This window comes from Aquila chrysaetos, unplaced genomic scaffold (genome assembly GCF_900496995.4).
Source record: "Aquila chrysaetos chrysaetos unplaced genomic scaffold, bAquChr1.4, whole genome shotgun sequence".
NCBI lineage: Eukaryota > Metazoa > Chordata > Aves > Accipitriformes > Accipitridae > Aquila > Aquila chrysaetos.
In genome coordinates, this window is record NW_024470418.1 from 1 (window position 1) to 17,143 (window position 17,143).

A 17,143-nucleotide genomic window follows, 5' to 3' on the forward strand; every position below is an offset into this window, starting at 1 on the left:
CGTGTCCCCTCACCGGGGCGATGGCGGCGGCGCTCCGGATGCGAGGATTCGGCGCTGGCCTCGCCGCCGGCGTCGTGCTGGCCCTCTGCCTGCTGCCGGCCCCCGCCGCCTCGCACGAGGGTGGCCACTCGCACGAGGATGTGTACCACGGGCACGGCCACTCGCACGAGGACTTGTATCATGGCCATGGCCACGGCCACTCGCACGAGGGCATGTACCACGAGCACGGCCACTCGCACGAGGGCTTGCACCATGGCCACGGCCACTCGCACGAAGGCATGTACCACGGCCACTCGCACGAGGACGTGCACCATGGCCATGGCCACTCGCATGAGGACTTGTATCATGGCCATGGCCACGGCCACTCGCACGAGGGCATGTACCACGAGCACGGCCACTCGCACGAGGACCTGCACCATGGCCACGGCCACTCGCACGAAGGCATGTACCACGGCCACTCGCACGAGGGCTTGCACCATGGCCATGGCCACTCGCACGAGGACGTGTATCACGGCCACTCGCACCAGGACGCCCGCCGCCCCTCGCACGAGCGTTTAGCCCCGGATCCCTCCAAACCGTCGCCGCGGTCGGACACGGTGACTCTGTGGATGCACGTGAGTGTGTGTCGTGTCCCCCCCCACCCCCAAGGACCCCCACCTCCCACAGTGTCCCCAAGGGACAAGCGTTGTGGGAGGGAAGTGACACCCCGTGACACCCTCCTCGTGCGTCACCTCCCGCCTCCTCCGCAGACGATGGCGGCCACCCTGGTGATCAGCGCCGCCCCGTACCTCGTCCTCTTCCTCATCCCGGTGGAGTCCAACGCTCCCCGGCACCAGGCGCTCCTCAAACTGCTCCTCAGCTTCGCGGCGGGGGGGCTGCTGGGAGACGCCTTCCTCCACCTCATCCCCCACGCCCTCGGTGAGTGCGTGTCCCCGTCCCCCCCCCTTCTTGGGGACAACGGGGACGCGGCGGTGACGCTCACCGTCCCTCCTTCTTGCCGTTCCCCGCAGCCCCCCACGCGCATCACGGCGACGGCGGCCACGCGCACGCCGAGCCGGGCGGCCACGGTCACTCGCACCACGGTAGGACGCTTGAAGTGGCGGCGGCGGTTTGGGGGGGGGGGGGGGGCGTGGCGGTGACCGTAGGGACGCTCTAGGGACATCGAGGGGACAGTGCCACCGCTCACGCTGTGCGTGTCGTTCCCCCTCGCCCAGGCCAGGAGCACGGCCGCATGCTGACGGTGGGGATGTGGGTGCTCGCCGGCATCGTGGCCTTTTTGGTGGTGGAGACCTTCGTCCGGCACGCCAAGGGCGGCCACGGCCACGGCCACGGCCACGGTAGGTGACATCCCCGGCGGGGAGGAGGTGACGGGAAGGTTTTAGGGGGGCGCGGGACGCGCTGATGTCCCCCCACCCCGACCCCCTTGTCCTTCTCCGCAGGGGTGAAGGCCAAGAGCAGCTCCAGCGAAGGTGAGGAGGAGCCGGGGGCGACGGGGCGGCGGGGAGAGGACGGCCACCAAGGGCCACCGCGGCAAGAACCGGCCGGCGGGGAAGGTGGCGGAGGAGTCCGGTATGGGGCGGGGGGGACGGGGACTGGAGGGGGACCCCAGTGGGGACAGGGACACTGGGGGGGGGTGACAGGGACTGGAGGGGGACCCCAATTAGGGACAGGGACACTGGGGGGGTGACAGGATGGAGGGGGACCCCAGTGGGGGACAGGGACACTGGGGGGGGTGACAAGGAGTGGAGGGGGACCCCGATGGGGACAGGGACACTGGGGGGGGGACAGGGAGTGGAGGGGGACCCCAGTGGGGACAGGGACATGGGGGGGTGACAAGGAGTGGACGGGGACCCCAATTAGGGACAGGGACACGGGGGGGTGACAAGGAGTGGAGGGGGACCCCAATTAGGGACAGGGACACTGGGGGGGTGACAGGGTGGAGGGGGACCCCGATGGGACAGGGTCACTGGGGGGGTGACAAGGAGTGGACGGGGACCCCAATTAGGGACAGGGACACGGGGGGGTGACAAGGAGTGGAGGGGGACCCCAATTAGGGACAGGGACACTGGGGGGGTGACAGGGACTGGAGGGGGACCCCAATTAGGGACAGGGACACTGGGGGGGTGACAGGGACTGGAGGGGGACCCCAGTGGGGACAGGGACACTGGGGGGGGTGACAAGGAGTGGAGGGGGACCCCAGTGGGGACAAGGACACTGGGGGGGGTGACAAGGAGTGGAGGGGGACCCCGATGGGGACAGGGACACTGGGGGGGTGACAAGGAGTGGAGGGGGACCCCAATTAGGGACAGGGACACTGGGGGGGGTGACAAGGAGTGGAGGGGGACCCCAGTGGGGACAGGGACACTGGGGGGGTGACAGGGACTGGAGGGGGACCCCAGTGGGGACAGGGACACTGGGGGGGGGTGACAAGGAGTGGAGGGGGACCCCAGTGGGGACAGGGACACTGGGGGGGTGACAGGGACTGGAGGGGGACCCCAGTGGGGACAGGGACACTGGGGGGGGTGACAAGGAGTGGAGGGGGACCCCAATTAGGGACAGGGCCACTGGGGGGGGGGTGACAAGGAGTGGAGGGGGACCCCGATGGGGACAGGGACACTGGGGGGTGACAGGGGAACTGGAGGGGGACCCAGTGGGGACCGGGACACGGTTGGGGGTGACAAGGAGTGGAGGGGGACCCCATTAGGGACAGGGACACTGGGGGGTGACAGGGACTGGAGGGGACCCCAATAGGGACAGGGACCACTGGGGGGGTGACAGGGACTGGAGGGGGACCCCAGTGGGGACAGGGACACTGGGGGGGTGACAAGGAGTGGAGGGGGACCCCAGTGGGGACAGGGACACTGGGGGGGGTGACAAGGAGTGGAGGGGGACCCCAATTAGGGACAGGGACACTGGGGGGGTGACAAGGAGTGGGGGGGGACCCCGATGGGGACAGGGACACTGGGGGGGGTGACAAGGAGTGGAGGGGGCACAGTGGGGGAGGGGACATGGGGGGGTGACAGGGACTGGAGGGGACCCCAGTGGGGACAGGGACACTGGGGGGGTGACAAGGAGTGGAGGGGGACCCCGTGGGGACAGGGACACTGGGGGGGGACAGGATGAGGGGGCACCCCAGTGGGGACAGGACACTGGTGGGGGGTGACAAGGAGTGAGGGAGGGGGACCCCAGTGGGACGGACACTGGCCACTTTGTATCAGTTCCTGGGGGGGGTGACAAGGGTGGAGGGGGACCCCAATTAGGGACAGGGACACTGGGGGGGTGACAAGGAGTGGGGGGGGGGGGTCCTGGAGGGGACACGGGGACCCCAGTGGGGACGTGGACACTGAGGGGGGGGACGACTGAGACCCTGATGGGGTAGAGGGACCCCATGGGGACAAGGACGGGGAAGGGACCCCAACCGGGGGGGTTGGGGACATTGCGGGGGGTGGCAGGGACCGTCACGGGGTGCCAACGTCCCCACTGTGTGTCGCCCCCCCACTGTCCCCGCAGCCATGGAGGTGTCGGGGTACCTGAACTTGGCGGCCGACGTGGCGCACAACTTCACCGACGGGCTGGCCATCGGCGCCTCCTTCCTGGCGGGGACGGGGTTGGGGACGGTGACGGCGGTGACGGTCCTGCTGCACGAGCTGCCCCACGAGGTGGGCGACTTCGCCATCCTCGTCCAGTCGGGCTGCAGCAAGCGCAAGGTGAGGAAGGGGACGCGGTGGCAGCGGCGTCACCGGGGTCCCCAGTACTCCCCAGTGGCCACAGGACCCCCGATGACCACGGTGTCCCCAGTAGCACCAGTAACCACAGTACCCCTGGTGCCCCTGGTGACAGCGGTGCCCCAGAGCGTTCGCGGTGGCCGCGGTGACCACGGTACCCCCAGCGCTACCAGTGCCCCCAGTGTCCCAGTCCTCCCAGTACCTCTGGTGTCCCCAGTTCCCCCAGTCCCCCCAATACCCCCAGTGTCCACGGAGCCCCATCTCTGCCTGGCAGTGTCCCGGTTCCCCCAGTACCCCTGGTGTCCTTAGGGACCCTCATCTCTACCCAGCAGTGTCCCAGTCCCCCCCAGTGCCCCCAGTACCCCCTGTGTCCCCAGTTCCCCTGGTGTCCAGGGAACCCCATCTCTGCTCAGCAGTGTCCCAGTTCCCCCGGTGTCCTTAGGGAGCCCCGTCTCTGCCCGGCAGTGTCCCAGTCTCCCCAGTACCCCCGGTGTCCTTAGGGAGCCCCATGTCCGCCCAGCAGTGTCCCAGTTCCCCCAGTCCCCCCCGGTGTCCTTAGGGATCCCCGTCTGCCTGTCAGCGTCCCAGTTCCCCCAGTACCCCCTGTGTCCCCAGTGTCCAGGGAGCCCCGTCTCTGCCCAGCAGTGTCCCAGTGTCCCCAGTCCCCCCGGTGTCCTTAGGGAGCCCCATGTCCGCCCAGCAGTGTCCCAGTGTCCCCCAGTCCCCCCGGTGTCCTTAGGGAGCCCCATGTCTGCCCAGCAGTGTCCCAGTTCCCCCAGTCCCCCCGGTGTCCTTAGGGAGCCCCGTCTGCCTGTCAGCGTCCCAGTTCCCCCAGTACCCCCTGTGTCCCCAGTGTCCAGGGAGCCCCGTCTCTGCCCAGCAGTGTCCCAGTTCCCCCCAGTCCCCCCGGTGTCCTTAGGGATCCCCGTCTGCCTGTCAGCGTCCCAGTTCCCCCAGTACACCCGTGGTCCCCGTGTCCAGGGAGGCCCCGTTCTTGCCCAGCAGTGTCCCAGTTCCCCCAGTACCCCCGGTGTCCTTAGGGAGCCCCATGTCCGCCCAGCAGTGTCCCAGTGTCCCCAGTCCCCCCGGTGTCCTTAGGGAGCCCCATGTCTGCCCAGCAGTGTCCCAGTTCCCCCAGTCCCCCCGGTGTCCTTAGGGAGCCCTGTCTGCCTGTCAGCGTCCCAGTTCCCCCAGTACCCCCTGTGTCCCAGTGTCCAGGGAGCCCACGTCTCTGCCCAGCAGTGTCCCAGTTCCCCAGTACCCCGGGTCCTTAGGGATCCCCGTCTGCCTGTCAGCGTCCCAGTTCCCAGTACACCCTGTGTCCCCAGTGTCAGGGAGCCCGTCTCTGCCCAGCAGTGTCCCAGTCCCAGTCCCCCCCCCCCGTGTCCTTAGGGATCCCCGTCTGCCTGTCAGCGTCCCAGTTCCCCCAGTACCCCTGTGTCCCCCAGTGTCCAGGGAGCCCCGTCTCTGCCCAGCAGTGTCCCCAGTTCCCCCAGTCCCCCCCGGTGTCCTTAGGGATCCCCGTCTGCCTGTCAGGTCCCCAGTTCCCCCAGTACCCCCCTGGTCCCCAGTGTCCAGGGAGCACACGTCTCTGCCCAGCAGTGTCCCAGTTCCCCCAGTCCCCCCGGTGTCCTTAGGGATCCCCGTCTGCCTGTCAGCGTCCCAGTTCCCCCAGTACCCCCTGTGTCCCCAGTGTCCAGGGAGCCCCGTCTCTGCCCAGCAGTGTCCCAGTTCCCCCAGTACCCCCGGTGTCCTTAGGGAGCCCATGTCCGCCCCAGCAGTGTCCCCAGTGTCCCCAGTCCCCCCGGTTGTCCTTAGGGAAGCCCCATGTCTGCCCAGCAGGTCCCAGTCCCCCAGTCCCCCCGGTGTCCTTAGGGAGCCCTGTCTGCCTGTCAGCGTCCCAGTTCCCCAGACCCCTGTTGTCCCCAGTGTCCAGGGAGCCCCGTCTTGCCCAGCAGTGTTCCCAGTTCCCCCAAGTCCACCCCGGTGTCCTTAGGGAGCCCCGTCTGCCTGTCAGCTGTCCAGTTCCCCCAGTACCCCCTGTGTCCCCAGTGTCCAGGGAGCCCCGTCTCTGCCCAGCAGTGTCCCAGTTCCCCCAGTCCCCCCGGTGTCCTTAGGGAGCCCCGTCTGCCTGTCAGCGTCCCAGTTCCCCCAGTACCCCCTGTGTCCCCAGTGTCCAGGGAGCCCCGTCTCTGCCCAGCAGTGTCCCAGTTCCCCCAGTACCCCCGGTGTCCTTAGGGAGCCCCATGTCCGCCCAGCAGTGTCCCAGTGTCCCCCCAGTCCCCCCGGTGTCCTTAGGGAGCCCCATGTCTGCCCAGCAGTGTCCCAGTTCCCCCAGTCCCCCCGGTGTCCTTAGGGAGCCCTGTCTGCCTGTCAGCGTCCCAGTTCCCCCAGTACCCCCTGTGTCCCAGTGTCCAGGGCGAGCCCGTCTCTGCCCAGCAGTGTCCCAGTTCCCCCAGTCCCCCCGGTGTCCCTTAGGGATCCCGTCTGCCTGTCAGCGTCCCAGTTCCCCCAGTACCCCCTGTGTCCCCAGGTCCAGGGAGCCCGTCTCTGACCAGCAGTGTCCCAGTTCCCCCAGTCCCCCCGGTGTCCTTAGGGAGGCCCGTCTGCCTGTCAGCGTCCCAGTTCCCCACATACCCCCTGTGTCCCAGTGTCCAGGGAGCCCCGTCATGCCCAGAGTGTCCAGTTCCCCCAGTACCCACGGTTGTCCTTAGGGAGCCCCATGTCCGCCAGCAGTGTCCCAGTGTCCCACCAGTCCCCCCCCGGTTGTCCTTAGGGAGACCCCATGTATGCCCAGCAGTGTCCCAGTTCCCCCAGTCCCCCCGGTGTCCTTAGGGAGCTGTCTGCCTGTCAGCGTCCCAGTTCCCCCAGTACCCCCTGTGTCCCCAGTGTCCAGGGAGCCCCGTCTCTGCCCAGCAGTGCAGTGTCCCAGTTCCCCCAGTCCCCCCGGTGTCTTAGGGAGCCCCGTCTGCTGTCAGCGTCACCAGTTCCCCAGTAACCCCCGGTGTCCAGTGTCAGGGAGCCCGTCTCTGCCCAGCAGAGTGTCCCAGTCCCCAGTCCCCCGTGTCCTTAGGGATCCCGTTATGCCTGTCAGCGTCCAGTTCCCCCAGTACCCCCTGTGTCCCCAGTGTCCAGGAGCCCCGTCTCTGCCCAGCAGTCCCCCAGTCCCCCAGTCCAGTGTATGTAGGAACGGTCTGGGAGGAGGTGCCACCGTCCCGGTGTCCTCGTCCCCAGGCCATGCGGCTGCAGCTGGTGACGGCGCTGGGAGCGGTGGCCGGGGCGGCCTGCTCGTTGTTGGCCGAGCGAGCGGGCGAGGCGGCCATGTTGGGGGTCCTGCCCTTCACCGCCGGCGGGGCTCATCTACGTGGGCACCGTCTCCGTCATCCCCGAACTGCTGCGGGACGCCGGGCCCCTCCAGTCCTTCCCTCCAGGTCCTGGGGCTACTGGCCGGAGTCGCCATGATGGTAGCCATCGCCCACTATGAGTAGGGAGCCCTGGAGGGTGGGGTTTGGTTTTTTTTTTGGGGGGGTGGGGGGTGGTTTTCCAGCCCCATGTGTGCCCCATTTTGGGGGCTTGTTCCTCTGGGGAGAGGGGGAGCCGTGTTGACCCCCCCCCAGCTCTCTGGACCAAAGCGGGGGGGTCCTGTGGCTCCCTGATTTGGGGGGGGGGGGGACACACAACTTCGGCGCTGGGGACCAAGGGGGGGTGACATGGGGGGACGGGACCCAGGTGTCCGGGGTCCCTGTTACCGGGCGGATTTTGGGGTGATGACTTGTGTTTTTTTTTAACGACTGTAGCAGATTGTGGCTTCGATTAATTAAAAGAGTAAAGGCTGAGATGAGCCAAAGGGGTCCTGAGGGGTGTGCAGGGCCCACGGGGGTGGGGACACCCAGAAATCCGGGTGGCACCCAAATCCAGGAAAAAGGTTGGGAAAAAAATACCAAAAAAACAGAGGATGCTTGGAGGACTTTTACCATAGAGCGGGTGTAGAGCGGCGGCGCGCGGTGCCCTCCTCACGGCCCCTCGCTGGTCACTTCCGGTGCCGCCATGAGCTCGGCGGGCCGCCTCGGCGGGGCGCTGGCCTTGGTCACAGGTGGCCGTGACGTGGCGGGGGGGGGACACCCCACGTGGGGCGGGGTCGCGCGTGACGTAAGGGGGGGTGACAGACCCCACCGGGGGGGGGGGAGTGACACGATCCCCTGTGACGTGGAGGGGGGGGGGACTCGGGGTGGGGGTGGGGGTACAGACCCCACGGGTGGTCCTGGGGGGGGGGGGGTGACCCCACGGGTGGCACTTTTGGGGGAGGTGACCCCGCGGGTGGCACTTGGGGGGGGGGTGACAGACCCCCACGGGTGGCACTTTTGGGGTGGGTGATCCCATGGGTGGCACTTGGGGGGCTGACAGCCCCCATAGCTGTCACTTGTGGGGGGGGGTGACAGACCCCACGGGTGTCACTTTTGGGGTGGGTGACCCCACAGGTGGCACTTGGGGGGGTGACAGACCCCCATGGGTGGCACTTTGGGGGGGGTGACCCCACGGGTGGCACTTGGGGGGGGTGACAGACCCCCATGGGTGGCACTTTGGGGGGGGTGACCCCACGGGTGGCACTTTTGGGGGGGTGACAGACCCCCACGGGTGGCACTTTGGGGGGGGTGACACGACACATAGAGAATCCCGTGCGCCGTGTGGAGTGGGTGACAGATACCACGGGGGGGGGGGGAGGGGGCGGGGTGTATATCCTGGGGAGCACCCACGAGTGAAACCCACCCCCCCCACGCGTGACACCCCCCCCCCCACCCCCCCCACCCCCCCCAGGAGGTGCCAGCGGCATCGGCCGAGCCGTCTGCGCCCGCCTGGCGCGGGAAGGCGCCCGCCTGGCGGTGGCCGATCTGGACGAGGGGGGGGCACGGGACACGGTGGGGGGGCTCTGTGGAGGGGGGGGGGGGCCACCCCCCACCCCCCCCCACGCCGCCTTCGGGGTGGACGTGGCCTCGGCCACCAGCGTCACCGAGCTCCTGGCCCGCGTCCAGGTAACCCCCCCACCTCCCCCCCCCCCCCCAAAAAAAAAAGTGGGGAGCTGGGATGGGCCCCCCTACCCACGCCCCCCCCCCCCCTTACAGGACCATTTTGGGGTCCCCCCCCGCGTGTGCGTGGGGTGTGCGGGTGTCACCCGTGACGAGTTCCTGCTGCGGCTGGGGGAGGGGGCCTTCCGCGAGGTGCTGGGGGTCAACCTGACGGTACGGGGGGGGACACAACACACGGGGGGGGACACATGGGGGGATCTGGGGGACATGGGGGGGACACTGGGGACACGGGGACATTGGGGACATGGGGGGACAAGGGGAGTATTGGCGGAGCAGGGGACATGGCGGGGACTCGGGGGGGGCATGAGGGGGGATCTGGGGACATTGGGGGGGACATGAGGATGTTGGGGACATGGGGGGTGTTGGGGACATGGGACAAGGGGGGTATTGGGGGACATGGGGGGACACGGGGTGGGGGGGACACATGGGGGGATCTGGGGACATGGGGGGACATGAGTGTTGGGGATATGGGGACATCGGGGACATGGGGGGACACGGGGGGACATGGGGATGACACGGGTGACATGGGGGGATATGGGGACATTGGGGACATGGGGGGACACGGGGGGGACATGGGGATGACATGGGGGACATGGGGGATATATGGGGACATTGGGGACATGGGGGGAGACATGGGGACATGGGTGACATGGGGGGACATGGGGACATTGGGGACATGGGGGGACACGGGGGGGGACATGGGGATGACACGGGTGACATGGGGGGATATGGGGACGTGGGGACATGGGAGGGACACGGGGAGTGTTGGGGACATGGGACAGGGGGACATGGGGGGGTGTTGGGGACACGGGGACACTTGGGACGTGGGGACATGGGGGGACACGGGGAGTATTGGGGGGACATGGGGGGACATTGGGGACATTGGGGACATGGGGACACGGGGGGACACGGAGAGCGTTCGGGGACATTGGGGGACACTGGAGGACGTGGGACATGGGGACATGGAGGGATGTGGCGACAGGGGAAATGGACATGGAGGGCCATAGGTGACATGGGGGGACACGGGGGGGGCCATGACACAACACATGGCCCCCCCCCCCAGGGGACCTTCCTGGTGACACAGGCGGTGGGCCCGGGCGCTGGTGGCCACGGGGGCTCCCGGCGGCTCCATCATCCACGTGGGCAGCATCGTGGGCAAGGTGGGCAGCGCCGCGGGGACAAGGGGTGACAGGGACATGGGTGTGTGTGTCCCCCCACTCGTGTCACACCCCCCCACTCGTGTCACACCCCCCCCACTCGTGTCACCCCCCCCCCAAGGTGGGCAACCTGGGCCAGGCCAACTACGCGGCTTCCAAAGCCGGGGTGGAGGGGCTGACCCGGAGCTGCGCCAAGGAACTGGCCAGGTAGGGGACATGGGACACGGGGGGGGGGGGACATGGGGACGTGGGGGGGGGGCACATGACACCCTGACCCCCACCTGTGTTATGTGTCGTCCCCCCCCCCAGGTTCGGGATCCGGTGCAACGCGGTGCTGCCGGGGTTTATTGTCACCCCCATGACGGACAAGGTGCCCCCCAAGGTGCTGGAGAAGGTAATTGAGGGGGGGGGTGACATGGGGACATGGGGGGGGGGCACACTTGGGGACATGGGGGGGGGGGACATGGGGACACCCGCGGGGTGACGCTGTCCTGGTTCAAGTTTGCAGGGATGGTGCCGCTGGGACGTCTTGGGGACCCGCAGGGTGAGTGGGGGACATGGGGGGACACACACACACACACCTGGGGGGACAGGACGGTCCCCAGAGTGTCACCGTGTGTGTCCCCCCCCGCGTCCCCCCCCCAGACGTGGCGGACGTCTGCGCCTTCCTGGCCTCGGAGGAGAGCAGCTACATCACGGGGGCCAGCGTGGAGGTGACAGGTTGGGGATGTGCTGTCACCCCCCCCCCCCCCCCCGGGGTCCCTGTCCCCACTGGGGTCCCCGTGTCCCCCCCCAGTGTCCTGTGTCCCCATTGGAGTCCCTCTTCCCCCCCCCCGTGTCCCCATGTCTCCATTGGGGTCCCTCTTGCCCCCCCCCCCAGTGTCCCTGTGTGTGTGTCCCCAGTGTTCCCATGTCCCCACTGGGGTCCCTGCTGCCCCCCCGCAGTGTCCCCATGCCCCCCCTCAGCATCCCCATGTCCCCATTGGGGTCCCTCTTGCCCCCCCAGTGTCCCTTTGAGTCCCCCCAGCGTCCCCCATGTCCCCCACCCCAATGTCCCCATGTCCCCCATTGGGGTCCCTCTTGCCCCCCCCCAATGTCCTTGTGTCCCCCCCCCGTGTCCCCACGTCCCCCCCCCAGTGTCCCCCCCCTCCAACTCTCTCTCATTTCAGGGGGTCTCTTCATGTGACGGATCCAGCCCTGCCCCCCCCCCCCACCGTGTCAACCCCCCGCAATGTCGTCCCCCCCCCCCCCCCCCCAAAAAATAAACGGAGTAAACCCCCCCGCTGTTCCTGCCGGGACACCCGGTGTGTGTCCCCCAGTATAACGGGGTCTCACCGGGATGGTCCCCGGGACCCCCCCCTCTCCACCGGGACGGGGGGGGGGCACCGGGAGCGGGAGGGGGGGCACCGGGAGGTGGAGGGGGCACCGGGACCGGGGAGGGGGGGCACACACCGGGACCCGGTGGGGCAGAGCCGGGGCTTTCCCCCCCCCCGGTCCCGGGGGGCACCGGGGACTGCGGGGGGGGGGAGGGCGGACCCCGGGAATCCCCCCACCCCGGTCACGGACCCCCGGGGCTCCCCCCGATCCCGGCCGTGTCCCCCCCCCCCTCCGCGCCGTCTCCTCCCGGTGCCGGCGCCAAGTGGCTCTGAGGCCCCGCCCCCTCAGTGCACTGACCACGCCCCCCGCCTAGGCCACGCCCCCGCCACGCCTGGGCACGCCCCGATACTCGCCCTCTTGCAACTCCGGCTCCGCCTCCCTCGGGACCCCGCCCCCTTGCTTCTTCCCCATTGGCCGAGCCGTTCCATCGGCGGGGAGAACGGAGAGAGCGCCGGCGGTGAATCCTACTGGCTGCCGGGACTCGCGGGAGAAATTCCCCGGTTGTGATTGGTTACGGGAGGGGGGGGGGGGGGGGGGAAGCCAGGCGGGCGCCGCGGGCGACGTCATCAACCCGGGCCAGCAGGAAGTGACGCGCTCTCCCAGGCGCCGCTTCCTCGGCGAGCGGCAGGAAGAAGGTTTTTTGGGGGGGGGGGGGGGGAACCCGCCGGTGGCCGAGGGTGAGGGGGCGGCCGGGACCCTGAGGGAGGGGGGGGGGTCGGTACCGGGGGAGCCTCCGGTAACCGGGTCCCGTCCCCTCCCCGCAGAACGCCCCGCCCGCCATGGCCGCCCCCGCCAACGCGCAGAGCGCCAGCAAGACCTGGGAGCTGAGCCTGTACGAGCTGCACCGCACCCCGCAGGTCTGGGGCGGGGGGGGGGGGGACACACGCACACACACACCCCCCCGGGGGGGGAAGGGGAGGGGGGTACCCCCTTGGAGGGAGGGGGGCGACAGGGGACAGGGGACACTGAGGCCTGGCAGCCCCCCAAGATGGGGGGGGTACCCCCTTGGAGGGAGGGGGGGGGACAGGGGACACTGAGGCCTGGCACCCCCAGAAGATGGGGGCGGTACCCCCAAGTTGGGGGGGGGGTTGGGGGGGGATGAGGTTTGGCACCCCTCGGGGTGGGGGGGGGCCATTGTGTGTGGGGACAGGGTGCTGTCACCCTAAATCCTGGGCGCAGGGGGGTGTCCCCGGGGTGGGGTGGGCGGCAGCGTCGCGTCACCCCAAACCCCAGAAGAGTGGGGCTGAGGCGGGGGGGGGGACACGGACACACGGATGCATCCTGTCACCCCCTCAGCAGCAGACCCAGATCAAGCCGCCCCATCCCAGTGTCTTGTCACTCCATCGGCCGTGACGCAACGTCCCCTTTCCCCGTGTCCCTGTGTCCGTCCGTGTCCGTCTGTGTTGTCATCCCCGCCCCCGTCCCCCCCCCCAGGAAGCCATCATGGATGGGACGGAGATCGCGGTGTCCCCGCGCAGCCTCCACAGCGAGTTGATGTGTCCCATCTGCCTGGACATGCTGAAGAACACCATGACCACCAAGGAATGTCTCCACCGCTTCTGCTCCGACTGTATCGTCACCGCTTTGCGCAGCGGGTACGGCGCGGCGATGGCATCACCGCCTCGGTTGGGATTCACGCTTCGCCCGTTATCCTGTTTTTTTTGGTTTTTTTTTTTTTTTTTTATCAGGAATAAGGAGTGTCCCACGTGCCGGAAAAAATTGGTTTCCAAGCGATCCCTGCGACCGGATCCTAACTTTGACGCCTTGATTTCCAAGATCTATCCCAGCCGGGATGAGTACGAAGCCCATCAGGATCGCGTCCTGGCCAAGCTCAGCCGCCTCCACAACCAGCAGGCGCTCAGCAGCAGCATCGAGGAGGGGCTCAAGATGCAGGCGATGCACAGGTAGGACCCCCCCCCCCCCCAAAAAAAATCTGCACCCCCCCCCCAGAGCGAGCGAGGGATCCAGCGGGATCCCCCATGATGTCCTTGTCCTTAAATTGGAAAGAGATGGGTTGGGTGGAGCAGGAATTGGGTGGATGGTGGCATCCAAAGAGTTGTGGTCAACGGCTCGGCGTCTGGATGGAGACCAGTGATGAGTGGAGTCCCTCAGGAGTCCTTACTGGGACCAGTACTGTCCCATATTTTCATCAATGACACGTGCCACCGTCGTCCCTTTGACGTGATCCTCTACAATGTCCTCTTCTCTAAATTGGAGCTGAGGGACGGACCATTTGGTGGAGCAGGAATTGGGTGGATGGTGGCATCCAAAGAGTCGTGGTCAATGGTTTTGTGTCCGGATGGAGACCAGCAATGAGTGACATCCCCCAAGTGTCCTTACTGGGTCCAGTACTGTCCCATATCTTCATCAACCACATAGATGGTGGGATTGAGTGCACCCTCAGCAAGTTTGGAGGTGACCCCAGGCTGAGTGGGGTGGTTGCTACTCCAGAGGGATGGGATCCATCCAGAGGGACCTGGACAGGCCGGAGGTTCAACCAGGCCAAGGGCAAGGTCCTGCCCCTGGGTTGGGGCAACCCCAACGTGGACAGCAGGCTGGGGATGAAGGGATGGAGAGCGGAGAAGGACTCGGGGGATGAGGGATGGAGAGCAGAGAAGGACTCGGGGGATGAAGGGATGGAGAGCGGAGAAGGACTCGGGGGATGAAGGGATGGAGAGCGGAGAAGGACTCGGGGGATGAAGGGATGGAGAGCGGAGAAGGACTCGGGGGGATGAAGGGATGGAGAGCGGAGAAGGACTCGGGGGGATGAAGAGCGGACGCTCGCAGCCCAGAAAGCCACCGTCTCCCGGGCCGTCGGAAGCAGCGTGGCCAGCAGGTCCGAGGGAGGGGATTCTGCCCCTCTGCTCCGGTGAGAGCCCACCCGGAGCACTGCACCCGGGGGTCCTCGGGACGAGAAGGACACGGACCTGTTGGAGCGGGTCCGGAGGAGGCCCCGGAGATGATCCGAGGGCTGGGACACCTCTGCTGTGAGGCCGGGCTGAGAGAGTTGGAGAAGAGAAGGCTCCGGGTAGACCTCGTGGTGGCCTTTCGGTCCTTCTGGGGACAGGGCTTTTAGTAAGGGCTGTTGCGATAGGACGAGCGGGGATGGGTTTTAAGCTAAATAAGGAAAGATTTAGATCTAAAAAGAGAAGATTTTTTTTACGCTGAGGGTGGCAAGACGCTGGAGGAGGTTGGAGATGCCCCGGCCCTGGAGACATTCAAGGCCGGGGCTCTGAGCACCCTGATCTGGTTGGAGATGTCCCTGCTCGTGGAGGAGGTGACTTCCCAAAGTCCCTTCCTACCCAAACCTTTCCGTGATTTTAATACGGAGTCGATCCCGGTTGATCCGTCGTCTCATCCTGTAGGGCTCAGCGAGTTCGGAAGCTTCACCAGGAATCGGATAATGCCACGTTCAGCGGCGGAGAGGACAACTGCGACAGTCGTTCCCACCTCAGCAACGCCTCGGCTCCCAGTCATCCCGAGGCCGGACCCAGTCGGAAACGTTCCCGAGCTTCCGACGATTCCGGGCCCGATCCTGATCCCGAAACCTCTCACGAGGGGGGAGGGCGGGGGAGCCCCGAGCCGGGCGCCGAACCGGGCAGCAGCGAGATCGAGCTGGTTTTCCGTCCGCATCCTCTTTTGGTGGAGAAGGGCGAGTATTCGCAGACACGGTGAGGGCAGGGGGTCTGCCGGCGCGGGCAGGGGGTCCGTGGTATGGGCAGGGGGCTCTGCCCGCACGGACAGGGGCTCCGCTGGCATGGGCAGGGGGTTCGCGGTGCGGGCAGGGGGTCCAGCATCCCCCCCAAGATCCCCCCAGCTCCCCGGGGTGGGTGGCAGAGCAGGGGGTGATCCCCCCCAATCCCCCAAGGGCAGTGGGAAGCCTTCCTCCCCCTGCCGCCGGCCTCAGGCCTTCTTCCTTCTTTTCCTCTGTCTTGCCTTTCTCTCTTGCTCACCTTCTCCTCCTCCTCCTCCTCCTCTTCCTTGCTCCTTTCCCCGCCTCCCTCTTCCTTCCTCTCCCGCTTCCTTCCTCTCCCCTCTCCTGCCTCTCTTCTTCCTCCCTCCTCCTCCCCCCGGCCTTCTTCCTCCTTCCATCTCCCGTCTCCCTCCTCTCTCCTCCCTGCCTGTCTCTCCTTCTTCCTCCTCCCTCCTCCTCTTCACTCCTTCCTCTTCTCCCTCTCCCTCCCTCCTCCTCTCCCGCTTCCTCCCCTCTCCTTCTCCCTACCTTTTTCCTCCCTCCTCCTCCCCTTCGCCTTCTCCCTCCTCTTTCCATCTCCTCTCCCCTTCCTGACTCTCTCTTTCCTCCCTCCTCTCCTTCCTCCTCTATCTCCTGTCTTGCTTCCTCCCCTTTCCTCCTGCCTCTCTCCTCTTCCTCCCTCTCGCCTTCTTCCTTCTCTTTCCATCTCCCCTCTTTTCCCTCCCCTTCCTGCCTCTCTTCTTCCTCCTCCCTCCTCTATCTCCCCTCCTGCTTCCTCCCCTCTCCTCCTGCCTCTCTCTTCTTCCTCCCTCCTCTCTCTCTCTCCCCCCTGCCCCTCTCTCCTTCTTCCTCCCCCCCCCCTCCTCCTCCTCTCTCCCTCCTCCTCCCCGCCACCGGCAGGTACGTGAAGACGACGGCCAACGCCACGGTGGATCACCTCTCCAAGTACCTGGCCCTACGGATCGCCTTGGAGGAAGCTCCGGGGCCGGGCCCCGAGGCGACGGCCGGGCTGGAGGAGGTGAGCGAGAAGCAGTACACCATCTACATCACCACCGCCGGCGGAGCCTTCACGGTACCGGGGGGGGGGGAAAAAAGGGGACACAGAGGGTTGGGGGGAGGGTCTTGACAGGGGGGGTGACAGGGGGTGACCCCGTTTCCTTTCCCCCCCCTCTAGACCCTCAACGGGTCCCTGACGCTGGAGCTGGTGAACGAGAAGTACTGGAAGGTCAGCAAACCCTTGGAGCTCTACTACGCGCCCACCAAGGAGCAGAAGTAGGGGGGGGGGGGGGGGGGGAGACCCCCCCGGACCCCCCCTGGGTCCTTCAGGACCCCCCCAGGGTCCCCCCCCGTCCCCACAGACTGGCTGGGGGCTCCTGAAGGTGTTTTTTTTCTCTCTCTCTCTCTGGAGCAGCAGCATCGGGGTGATGCTGGCGGGGGGGGGACATGGGGGGAGGGGGTGTGTAATGGTCCCCTGTCACCTGCTGGGGGAGGGGAAGGGGAGGTGACAATCCCAGTGCCCCCCCCCCCAGGGAAGGATTGGGACAGGGATCATCCCCAGTCACCCACTGGTGGTAATGGGGGGGGGCGGACACAGACAGGGACAAGCCCAGTGTCCCCTTCCCACCCAGGGAGGGATTTGAGGCGGGGGGTGAAGTCCTGGTGCCCCCCCCCCCCCCCCCCCGGGGGGGGGAAGCTGGGAGCCCCCGGCCCAGGCTCCAAGGGGGGGGGGGACTGGGGGGGGGGATTCAGCCCTGGGAAACCCTAAGCTGGGCTGGGGGGGGGGGACACAAAGGGAAACCCCAGCCTGGGGGGGGGGGGGGGTTATGTACACAGCTGACACCCTCCCCCCCCCGCCTGAAATGCCCCCCCCCAGTCATCTCCTGGGGGGACACACACGACGCTGTCCTGGATCAGGGGGACAAAAATCTATGGGGCTCTGGGGGGGGTCCTGATGCCTGACACGTCCCCCCCTGCCCCACTTTGGAGTGAGAGAAGCCTCTGAGCAGCCGGCGATGGCGGGGGGGAGAGCTAGAGGTGACACCCAGGGGGTCCCACTGCATGGGGGGGGGACACTGACCCCCCCCCCGGTGTCCCCAGGGACCCCCA

At 67.4% G+C, this 17,143-nt stretch overlaps 2 protein-coding genes and 1 long non-coding RNA gene across 3 annotated transcripts; 2 read left to right on the forward strand and 1 right to left on the reverse strand.

The window, feature by feature from the left end:
* Positions 1–6: 6 nt before the first annotated feature.
* On the forward strand, positions 7–7,561 carry SLC39A7 (solute carrier family 39 member 7). Its single transcript, XM_030007088.2, is given in 10 exon segments — positions 7–614; positions 750–918; positions 1,011–1,082; positions 1,215–1,338; positions 1,435–1,569; positions 2,631–2,722; positions 3,511–3,707; positions 6,960–7,076; positions 7,078–7,149; positions 7,151–7,561. Coding segments are annotated over 10 exon segments (1,635 nt in total). The 5' UTR covers positions 7–20; the 3' UTR covers positions 7,214–7,561.
* A 172-nt stretch (positions 7,562–7,733) lies between these two features.
* Positions 7,734–17,132, forward strand: LOC115338498 (E3 ubiquitin-protein ligase RING2-A-like). The gene is given in 15 exon segments (XM_030007079.2): positions 7,734–7,818; positions 8,541–8,755; positions 8,846–8,962; positions 9,873–9,899; positions 9,901–9,969; positions 10,088–10,173; positions 10,276–10,360; positions 10,468–10,510; positions 10,612–10,679; positions 12,108–12,200; positions 12,778–12,938; positions 13,032–13,247; positions 14,709–15,014; positions 15,938–16,109; positions 16,212–17,132. Coding segments are annotated over 15 exon segments (1,806 nt in total). The 5' UTR covers positions 7,734–7,772; the 3' UTR covers positions 16,314–17,132.
* On the reverse strand, positions 8,153–8,383 carry LOC115338501. The gene is made up of 2 exons (XR_003922419.2): positions 8,334–8,383; positions 8,153–8,209 (listed from the first exon to the last, which is right to left on the reverse strand). It is a non-coding gene; the product is annotated as an uncharacterized LOC115338501 (long non-coding RNA).
* Positions 17,133–17,143: the final 11 nt, after the last annotated feature.